The sequence below is a fragment of the Natator depressus genome, chromosome 10 (assembly GCF_965152275.1).
Source record: "Natator depressus isolate rNatDep1 chromosome 10, rNatDep2.hap1, whole genome shotgun sequence".
In the NCBI taxonomy this organism is placed as follows: domain Eukaryota; kingdom Metazoa; phylum Chordata; order Testudines; family Cheloniidae; genus Natator; species Natator depressus.
Window position 1 is genome coordinate 78,417,074 of NC_134243.1, and position 11,629 is coordinate 78,428,702.

Here is an 11,629-nt window from a genome sequence, read left to right on the forward strand (position 1 = left end):
TAGTGGTTCATGGTTGTCATTGGTTAAAGGGTTTAATGGCTATAGACCACTCTGACATCCTATAGGAATATCAGACTGTAAAACTCAGTTTTCAAGGTATGAATGCCTAAATTTGTTCATTAGAGTCTTTGATCTTCGGGAGAACTTGAGGCTCAATAAAGGGGGGCGGGGGGAAGGGCAAAATGAAGTTTTGTATTGAGCCTTCTCAAAGAAAAAAAAATATGAGAACCATGTGGACTATTTTATATGCTAAAACTACAATAGGGAGTGTGTTTTCAGTCTTTACCACTGTTTTTTTTTGTTTTTTTGGCCACACAATACTAATAAAGCAAGTGCAGACTGACTGTATATTTCAGTCTGTGTTTTTCACTTTATACACTGTTTTCATGGACATCTTGAGAACCTTGTCAAGTGATTTTTTGTTGGAATGGCTGGACAAGTTAGAGTGTGACTGTACCTGAAATACATGTTTCATTTCCCCGATGTGCGATTCAATTTTAAAAAACAAAACCATATTTGTAGCTGATGATGTGCCATCTGTTAGAGAGGCTCCTACCTACTTACTTCCCACTTGCTGAAAGGGTAGGTTGGCATGAGTGTGTACACCATGTATACTGCATTTTTAATCTTTACATGAGATTTTTTTTCTCTTTGTCCTTTCTGTGCTCTAATCTTTTCTAAGCAGAACATAATCCCAATAACGTTACATTTCAACATCTGAATGGTTTTGAATGTGCCCATCCCACATGGAAACTATCTGAAATATTTTCTTTCTTTGTTTTTATACTTGTCAATAAAGCACTCCAGGAAACTTACACACACTACTTTTACAAGCCGAACATATGTTTGAATAGCACGGACTCTCACTTTTGAAAAACCTTTTAAATAATTTAAATCTGTTTTTCTTCAGAAGTAACATAAGTATTTTGAAAAAGAAACATCTGAAATTGGAGTTTATTGTTGCGTAATAAGTACATTCTCCACATTGATAAGTATTTCCTTTTATTTAAAAGTACTTAGTTGAGTAATTGAAATTGTTTTTTTTGTTAAGAATATATATTTTTAAATAGTATTTTAATACTCATGAGCAAATGCTAACTGATTGCCTATTCAATGAACTACAGGAGCTGTGGTAAATATTTCGCCTCTCCTGAGTCATGCTATACAGCCCGCAGTTGGCAAATTACTCCTTTGAAATACAGTAAATAGATACACACCAATGTGTTCGAGCCCCAGTTTCATTGTGTCACAGGAATGGTTCGGGATCCAGCTTCTGTCCTGTGCCTAGTTTCTGCCCAGAGCAGAGGCATTCTGGGACTATAATTCTCAGGGTATGGGAACCGTGAGCTGTGCAACAGTGCAATGGAAACCCAAGTGGAATTTAAGGCTTTCGCAAAATGCACTACTGCACAGTCTACAGTTTCCGTGTGCCCTCGAGAGCAAAGGCAGGAGAGGTAATATCTTTTATTGGACCAATTTCTGTTGGTGATAGAGACAAGCTTTTTGAGCTTACACAGAGCTCTTCTTCAGGCCTGGAGAGCTGTCCATTTCAGAATGTCTGTCTTCTGGACAGAAATCTGACGTAGGTAGAAGCTGGACCTTGAACCTCGTTAAAAGGCAGGCTTGCCTTGTGACATTTAGAAAATCTTTAAAGTTTTCCCCTCTTTCTTTCTTGAGGAAAGGGGTGAATCCTTGATTGCCCCAAAATAACTTTTATTTTCTTATTTTTCAATTTACATGTGAGTTCCAGCAATGAATTCTGTTGCAATACTAAGATACTAGCTCAAACACTAGTATTTTCTGTTGCAAAAAGTAGTCAATTACCATTAACAAAATGTTTTAAACACTTCATTAAAGGTACATTTCTATAAATTTAACTGAATTGGGTATCTGAGTTGTGCTACTGATGGTTTAATGATTCAATATTTATTTTAAAATTGTGATTAAATTGTAATGATGGTCTTTAATTGTTAAAGATCAAAGTACCTGAGGTTTAAGGAACTGATGAGAGTTCAGATTCCATACACTTTAAAAAAGTCAATTATGGAGTCCCTGACTGCCATAATGATTTTTTTAAAAAGTCATATTCATATGCTCAAGTGTTTGTTTATTTTATCCATCACTCTTTCCAGGTTATTGCAGTGTGTGATTTTCTTACCTCTTACAGTGTTTTGCCTTTTTTTTTTTTTGTAGCCGGAAAGACTCCAAGGTACTCATTATTCAGTGCAGTCAGACATCTGGAGTATGGGATTGTCACTGGTAGAAATGGCCATTGGCAGATACCCAATTCCCCCTCCTGATTCCAAGGAGCTGGAGCTGATGTTTGGCTGCCCTGTAGAGGGAGACTCTCCAGTTTCTGAGACTTCACCCAGGCAAAGAACACCTGGCCGACCAATGAGCTGTAAGTGCCTGATGCAGTGTAGCATGTGAAAGTTGGATGGGTTTGATGGGAGGAATACATAGCCCAAAGGTGCGGTGGGACGGGGGATAAGAGGGAAAGCCAGATTCACACTGTCCCCTTCCAGCTTCATGGAGCTCCCAGCAAAAAGCTATTAGAACTTTGCTGCCTTTGTCAAGCAGACCTTTGCTTGTACCCTTCCCCAATGGGTCAATGTGTTTGAAAGAGCAAAACTGTAGTATTGTCAGACTGAATGTATTTCTACCTTATTTTACAAATAGTCTGGTTTATTTTTTAATATATTTCATCCATTTGTAGCCTATGGACCAGACAGCAGGCCTCCAATGGCAATCTTTGAACTTCTGGACTACATCGTCAATGAGGTAAACAGCTGTTTACATCTATCAGAACTCCCTTTTAAACTGTTAATTCAAGATTTTGGGGTCCATATTTAAGGTGGTTTTGGTTTTTTTTAGTGTATATTGTAAAACAAGCCTCTTAGCTCTCTTTAAAAACACAGTGGACCAAACTCATCCCTGGTGCAAATGCACTGGCTTGAATGAAGTTATTAGAGCCCCATCTGATCCACAATCTGCAAAAATGGTCTGCAGATATCCACGGATATAAAGCTGATACCCATGGATTTGCAAGGCTCTAGAAGTTACACATGGGATACATTTGGCGTAATCTATTGCAACCGAAGATCAGCCTTTAAATAGGTCTGTGGCTTTCCAATGACACGTGGTTAGAGAGGGTGGCAGAGAGTAATATCAAGTGGCTGCTTAACTATCCCTGTCTTTGTTTTACCGGTATAGTTGTTGTATCTCTAAAATAGAGTTTAGTTACAGTCTAATATTGTGTCAGTTTTGAAGTGTGGTTTTGTGTTTTAGGACAAAAATGCCTGTTAAAACTTGTTACCAAGATTTTCACTGGATTCCCCAACTACAGCTAAACTCACATAATTCCAGTGCTTGTCTTTATTGCATCTTCTTCTATGTGCTGGCAAGGGCTGACCTGCCATAAAGAACAAGAGAAATCCCAGTACCAAGGGATCAACAAACTACTAACTACTAAAGTCAAATAAATTAAATATGATTACCGGTGATTCATGTGTAGGCATTGCTAGGACACTCATAATTACCGGTCAGCATTGATGTTTGGTTCTCCTTGAGTACTAGATTTTACCTGGGTTACTGTTATGCTACTGCAGGGGTTCTCAAACTGGGGTTCAGGACCCCTCAGGGCGTCACGAGGTTATTACATGGGGGGGGTCACAAGCTGTCAGCCTCCACCCCGAACCCTGCTTTGCTTCCAGCATTTATAGTGGTGTTAAATATATAAAAGTGTTTTTTTAATTTGTAAGGGGGGTCGCACACAGAGGCTTGCTCTGTGAAAGGGGTCACCAGTACAAAAGTTTGAGAACCACTGTGCTACTGCATCTGTTTCTAAAAGACAGAACTCCTCTCATGTTCTTATTTCAGAGAGCTTTACAATACCTCTCCTTGGGTCAGTCAAGCCGATTTAACAGTGGGTATCGTTGCAGAATCTTACACTTTGGACTGAAAATGAGGATGTTAAAACATAAAGGCTGATATTTTGCTTAAGCTCTTATTCCTAGCTGCACTGAATCTTCAGACACTGGGACAGAGAGAGGCATTATTATGGATACAAATGAACATGTGTGTGCGTACACACTTGCATTTTCATCATCCTCACGTATAAAATGGCTTCTGTCTTTTATAAGCATTTACTGATGATTCATGTGTGTAATCCATGAGCAATAAATATATATAAATATAAAAGTTTCAAAATCTGACTTGCTGCCAAGTCCATGTCCCTTGCAAAAACTTCTCATTCTATAGTAAATATGATTGCACATGCATTTCCATGGAAATACTAAGTATATGTTTTCATTCTTGAAATACAGCTGGTTTTGGCTTTCTTAATACATTAAGGCCCTGACTGTGCAAACACTTACACACATGAGTAACTGTGTGCATAAGAGTAGGCCCATTGAGTTCAATAGGGCTACTCATGTGCATTAAATTACTCACTAGTGTAAGTGTGTAGATTTAACTCTAATCCAGTAGTGAACAACATGGAGGAGAAGGCAGTGTCTACTCACCTTTACATAAAATAACTCTTGTCTTACCAAAATGCTTTGATTTTAACTAATGATTTTTAATTCAGAACCTGATGACAAATTCTCTGTGGCAGGATATTTAAATTAGGCTACAAATGTTATGCAAATAAAGATATGTAAATGGCTTCTCCCCCACCACCACTAGAGGATGGCAATGTATACAAATCGAATTATACAGTACATACTTGCTGTAAGGCTGTTTGAAGCCCTCATTGTTGGCAGCTATACATAGAAAAATTAATGTGAACTGTGCATGGTGCTTAGCAGCATCTGGGTCCATCATCGGCAGCTAAAATTTCCAGAGAAGGGAACTGCGGTGAGGAGCATATAGCTAACATGGCGACATTAGAGTGTTAATTTGTAACTTTTAAAAACAGACTTTTCCTTCTGTTTAGTAATGCAGATGGGAGTGCTTTCTTCTTTTAATAAAGATGCTCAATAAGTTAAGATTGGACTGGACTGTGGCATTGAATCACTGCCTATCATTAGGGACAGCTGGGAGTAAGCCCTACCCTAGCAAGAGACTCAGGAAGCCTCTGGTTAAATGTGTCACATGGACACATCCTAGGCAGGGTTAGAAAACACAGAACTTAAAACGGCAGCATCTTATCTATCTGAGTGCTCCTCCTTTGGCTGCCATCAGCGGAGCTGTACCAGCTGTGGCAACAGTAGGAAATGTGAGGGAAGAATTCTAGTGTAAGCGGGTGCAACTTGCAGTTTGTATAATACACAATATGGTAACGTTTCCCCTTAGGCTAGCTGTCACCTGAGCACCTATAGTTCAGCCATTGCTAATGCCATTCCAAAAACTGGCCAGTGTTGATTGTAAAGTGTAGTAGGATAGGTTTCCTCTCTGAAATCACGTGTCAGTGTATCTAATCTCCACTGGTCTGAAAGCAAGAGTCATCTTGTCCTTGCTTCAATGCCTCAGCCCTGAAGGATAGCATGGATAGTGTTGCTGTTACACCACTGGGCCCAACAAGCTATATACAGACTTATAACACAAAAATAATCAACCCCTTGAGATGTGAGAGCATCACTCATTCCTTTTGCTTTAATCTACCATTGATTTCATTTCCAGCCTCCTCCAAAATTGCCCAGTGGCGTTTTCAGCCCTGAATTTCAAGATTTTGTGAACAAATGGTGAGTGTTTTATGAGGTGGTTAAGCTTCAAGGGGACCATATTTGGAACATTAGTTTTGCTTTTAGTCAGAAAATGTATTTGCTTTGGGATCCTTTTAAAGCAAAGAGATTAGTTCTTTCTCCAAATGTGAACGTTGCTACTTTGTGGAGCTGTGAACAAATGTTTTCACATAGTCAGGACTCAGTGGTCTTTATGTAATGTTACCTGCAAAAGGGAATACAGTACAAACTTGGGGCCTGATCCTATAAACTCTTACTGCTGGGTGTAGTGCTTACAGCCATAAGTAATCCTATTGAAGGTGTGCAGGTTAGGAAGCACTATACCCAGTAGGTACGGTTGCAGAATCAGGTACTGAATCATCCACACTTTTAGTACTTGGTCCTGTCTCCCCACAGTGATGATTTACACTAGAACTTTCCCCAGTTATCCAAAACTTGTGGCCACTTCAGTAATCAAACTTGTAGTGAACAGGGTGTTTTCTATGTGGATTCACTTCCTATGGAAAATTATGCCTGAAAAATTGTTTAATTTTTACCTTATATTTAACCCGGAATCTTATTTCTTGGTTCCTGGGGCTGAGGCGTCTTGACTAACCGGAGCTGCAGCATTTTCAGCTCCCAAGGGGAGTAGGGGACATTAACAAAACACACAGTGCCAGCAGCCCCTTCCAGCTGGGAGGCTCAAAAGGAGTCGCTCTTGCTCCTCCTCAGTCAGAAGGATGATGTTTGGGGAAGGGATTTTCAGGCCTGGAAACATCCATATTTTGCACACTGAAAATTCAGTTTAACACATAAATCATAGGAATCCTTGCCAGCTGGGTTCCTGTCATGTATTCCTGCCCCCCACAAGAAACAGATACAGCACAACGCCTGGGATAATTTCATACATGAAGTTACAGCCTTGAGATAATTTTACTACCCATTTATGAATACCTAAAAAAAGGTAATTGCTTAGACCCTTAAATGTATAATCAGTGGGAATTGCACCACCATAATGCTTAGGGGTGCGGTAAGAAAAACTTATTTAGGACACTGAAAAATTGATCAGCACAACCTGCTGGTAAAGCCTGTCCTTTACAAGAGAAAATTACTCAATACCTTCGACATTTTCTATTACCATGTTATGTTTTTTTTTCAGCTTAATAAAAAATCCAGCAGAGAGAGCAGATTTGAAGCAACTCATGGTGAGTGAAAGCTCTTTGCTCAGTTATTAAGAGATTCTGGTCCTTATTAGATAACCCAGTACTGTAGCTCTATGCAACTTGGTCCTTTAGAAGAGCCCAGGTAGAATTCTCAGCTCACCTGAGCAAAGAAGGAGGCAAAGACTGGTGTAAGCCATCTTTTCACTTGTTGCGACCCTGTGACCAGCACCAAACGGGCTCCTAGCACAAGTTAGTTTGAACAATCTCTTAGAGAAAATTCTGCCAGCCTGGGATTGGTGGACTGCATCAGGTTCCAGCTCTCTTCCTTCCTGCCCCAAGAACAGCCCCCCTGGGCCAGGAAGAGTTGACATAAAAGGTGGCCATTCCAGGATTCTCCCACATGGCAAGAATCCTCAGCTACCCTATAAAGGCAGCTTTAAGGTCACTGCACTATTCTAGTGGTTCACTGTGACCTTAGCAGGACTGAGGATCCAGCTAGTTGTTTTAGGTCCTTAATTTGGGTGGTGATAGGTTCTGTCACTTTTTTAAAACCACTATCTTAATAGAAACATCTTTCTGATATTTGTTAATTACAATGAGGACAGATTATTCACCTCTTAAACTTCCCTTTCACTATTTAAATGAGCTGCAGCCAGAACAGTCTCTTTGCTTTAATTTAGTAATTAAATTTATAAAATATATTGCAAAAAGAAAAGGAGTACTTGTGGCACCTTAGAGACTAACAAATGTATTTGAGCATAAGCTTGCGTGAGCTACAGCTCACTTCATCGGATGCATGCAGTGAAAAATACAGTGGGGAGATTTATATACATAGAGAACATGAAACAATGGGTGTTACCATACACACTGTAAGGAGAGTGATCACTTAAGGGGAGCTATTACCAGCAAAGGGGGGGGGGGGACCTTTTGTAGTGATAATCAAGGTGGGCCATTTCCAGTCTTGTCAACTGCTGGAAATGGCCCACCTTCATTATCACTACAAAAGGTCGTCGGCTGTCCGTGTCGTCGCCCCCCCCCCCCCCCCCCCCCCCGCTCACCTTAAGTGATCACTCTGGTTACAGTGTGTATGGTAACACCCATTGTTTCATGTTCTCTATGTATATAAATCTCCCCACTGTATTTTCCACTGAATGCATCCGATGAAGTGAGCTGTAGCTCACAAAAGCTTATGCTCAAATAAATTGGTTAGTCTGTAAGGTGCCACAAGTCCTCCTGTTCTTTTTGCGAATACAGACTAACACGGCTGCTACTCTGAAACCTAAAATATATTGGTTATCTTCAGAGGAAGAGACAGTAAGTCCATGTTCCTTTATTGTGGCTGGTTGTTATCTGCTGGAACATCTTGGACTGTTTTGGGGGAACATACAGCTTCCCTTTTCTACTATCAGAGTATTTTTAGAAGAGCTAACATCAAAGGATATAGCGGATTTGCAGCACTCGGTCCCTAGTCCTGCAAGTCACTCTGCATGGGCAGATTCCATTCACTTCATGCAAAGTAACTTGCAAGATCAGGGCCTCAGTCTGCAGCAGAAAGGGAAGATGAATTAAGACTTCCTCTCTCCCAACCCTAAATGTAAATCATGGATGTGAAGAGGTAACCAAATAATTTCCACCACTTAATATAGTGGAAATGTAGCAATGTATGAAGGCATAATACTGTGTGCATTGTATGACTTTACCTATCTTGGATAATTGTGACTCTAACTTACTGCACACTAAGGTGATTGTCTTTGTAATCAGACACCATATTTATGGCGCATGACAGTCGGGAGTTCCTTGAGAATGTTTTGCAACACATATTGCTTCATTATACTAGCATATAAAGCCTGAAAAATGAAATTAATCAGATCATGTTGAGTGCAATACAAAATAAAAAGAAACAACATGAATGGTGAAAGTAAATTAGACTTTTTTAAAGTTTTATTTCCATGTTAATAATTTTAATGTTTGTTTTTAATCTGTGTCCCATTACCTTGTTGTTTAGCTCATTCTCTTTCCTTCTGTCTCTTTATTATAGATTCATGTTTTCATTAAGAGATCTGAAGCTGAGGAAGTGGATTTTGCAGGATGGCTTTGTTCGACTATAGGCCTCAACCAGCCTAGTACACCCACGCATGCTGCTGGAATCTGAATATTGAGAGCAAATCTTGTACTGTGCATCGGTTAAAACGATGCTATTTTGGTCTCATTTCTCAAGCTTGTATCTGTTCAAATATGTATTTCACCTCTTAAGGAAGGAAGTCTGTTCTAGCATGTGCCAAATCCTGTTTGTTATAAATTTTTGTCCTAAATTAATTGGTGTTGTATTGGATTACTTTTACTTTAACTGACCAAAATGTGTGAGATGTTGAAATTATAGTACTTGCTGATTAAGTGAATTTGGATATTTTTTGTAATGGAAATCTCACTGGGGGTACTTTGTCCCAGATTGTTTGAGCTCTATCAGGATTCCTTGTAAGTTGGTGGTACTTCAATCATGCTTATCTAGTCTCTCACACAAGGTTGTTAGAGATCCTCCTAAACAATATTTGTCAAGCATGCTTGTGCTGTTATCAAACTGTGCATCTCAAAGTTAGTCATAATGCTTTTGTGTAGAGAACTCTTTCCAGTTAAACGGGCAAGAGTCCTGTATTGCCATGAAACACAGGGCATCATAACTACTTTTAGACTTCTGTTTATATTTCTATATTTATTTTTAAATGTATTGTCATACTTGGGATTGTTTAGTAGTATGTGTCTCCTTTAATTGGTATTTTTTTTTAAATGTCCTATAGACTCAAAAGCTAAAAGTGCATCAGACTTGCTTCCTTTTAACCCAACTAAAGAAGACTTATGACAACTGTGTGTATAGTGTCTAAAATGTATGAAAATCCTTTTAATTACTTTATTCTTTCAGATGGCTACCAGTTTAATCTTATACTAATAAATATATCATCAAGTAACTTCTTTAGAGGATGGGTATTTTTAAATTCAATATAAGTTGGGAGTAATTGGAATTTAACTGACAGAGCCCACAGCTTTGCTGCAGAGCATGTGCACAAATAAAATGAAATAGCTGTTTAAATATGTTCAGGAAATAAGCATCTGTTTGATACTATTGTGTTACATAAACCCTATTCCAATTACCATAAGCCCACATAGGCCTTTTCACTGTCTCCTGTTGAAGTGAACTGGAATCCAATCCTCATCTTTCAACATACATAATTCACTCACCTGAGTCAGCTTGAAAAAGGAGTTCGGTACTAGCTTCTCTCTAACAGCATCACATACCCTATTTCTGAACAGAGCACTCTTTTCTTACACAGTAGGTAGAGGCTCAGGCCTTCAGTTTACATGTTATTTCTAGAGCTGTGCTGAAACCTTTGCCTGTGTTTTGGTGCCAATGTGCACTGTAGGTGGTGGTGTTTACTCCTTCTCATAACAAGAATGAAGGGTCACTAAATGATATTAATGGGCAGCAGGTTTAAAACAAACAGAAGTATTTCTTCACACAACACCCAGTCAACCCATGGCACTCTGCCTGTTGTGAAGGTTGAGACTATAACAGGGTTCAAAAAAGTAGATAAATTCATGGAGGATAGGTCCATCAATGGTTATTAGCAGGAATGGGTAGTGATGGTGTCCCTAGCCTCTGTTTGCCAGAAACTCAGAATGGATCACTTGATGATTACCTGTTCCGTTATTCCCTCAGAAGCATCTGGCATTGGCCACTGTCAGAATTCGGGATACTGGGCTAGACAGACCATTGGTCTGACCCAGTATAGCCGTTCTTATAATCACATGTACCTCTTGCTGCAATTTGCACCTGCGGTGTGAAATCAGATGCTGGTTCAATTGTACTGTCCAGTAGGGTTTATTAACAGTGTCTCCTCTAATTCTGCCCGCTCCTGTGGGAAATGAGGGACTTTGTTTCTGCCCTTCTTTAGCTGGTGTGGTCAGGTGCTGTTTTGCAAGTGTTGTCCAATAGTCTGTATGTACCTTGACCTGTGTTGAATATACTTAACTGACCACTCCCAAATTATGTAGCACAAACCCTGCATATGTGAGACTGGCATGAGAAAAAATACTATCCCGTGTAAACAAGCAGACTAACTGAACAAATAATGGATATTTGAGGGCACCATTGTCAACTGGGTTTCTTGTTAGGAAGCCAGTTTTGACTGCTTAAAGCAATCCCTACCCTATTATGGTTTTGTGAGGGTTGTTGCATATTTAATATTTGCTCAACTGTTATAAAAGTCCTTTTTCCAGAGGAAACTGTGGCCCTTTGTATTAGGCTCTGGTGCTATTCAGTGAGAGCATTCTACCAAAAGACAGCAAAAACAAAACAAAAACCTCAACAAAAACCAAGTGATTGGGAAATCTTATGAGAACAGACATTTTGAGATTTCTAGAGCTTTCTGATTCCAGCTGGGCCAAAAATACTCAAGACAGCCGTTGTTGTAATCACACATTCTGTCTCTGCAGCAACCCAAAAGTGCAGAGGCAGGTGAATTTAAAGATCACCCACACTTACAAACATTTGAGAAAGGTTTGTTAAGAGGAATGGGAAAAGATCTGGATCAATATGGATTACCTTATCTGAACCTGTTTGGCCATCTGGACTCTGTTATAATCAAGGAATGAAAGGGATAGAATAGGTATAAGATCAACAACAACTTTCCCTGGAAGCAATTTTAAGAACTGCATACACCCTCTTTAAAATTAATTTGACCTTTAAAAAACACACTGAAAAGTAAAGCCTTTTGTGGTATACAAGACAGACTATGCTTGTGCTTGAAG

The 11,629-nt window shown here is 39.4% G+C and overlaps 1 protein-coding gene across 3 annotated transcripts in view; it reads left to right on the top strand.

Moving 5' to 3' along the window:
• MAP2K1 (mitogen-activated protein kinase kinase 1) overlaps nucleotides 1-10,493 on the top strand; it is a 65,177-nt gene extending 54,684 nt beyond the window's left edge. The window contains exons 8-12 of one of the 3 annotated variants that reach the window (XM_074966590.1): nucleotides 2,194-2,401; nucleotides 2,717-2,781; nucleotides 5,623-5,684; nucleotides 6,823-6,868; nucleotides 8,865-10,492. In XM_074966590.1, coding sequence (XP_074822691.1) covers nucleotides 2,194-2,401; nucleotides 2,717-2,781; nucleotides 5,623-5,684; nucleotides 6,823-6,868; nucleotides 8,865-8,978 — 495 coding nt within the window. In that variant the 3' untranslated portion in view covers nucleotides 8,979-10,492. Of the gene's footprint in view, nucleotides 1-2,193; nucleotides 2,402-2,716; nucleotides 2,782-5,622; nucleotides 5,685-6,822; nucleotides 6,869-8,864 lie in introns of all 3 variants that reach the window. The other 2 variants (XM_074966591.1, XM_074966592.1) reach the window with 2 other exon arrangements.
• Nucleotides 10,494-11,629: the final 1,136 nt, after the last annotated feature.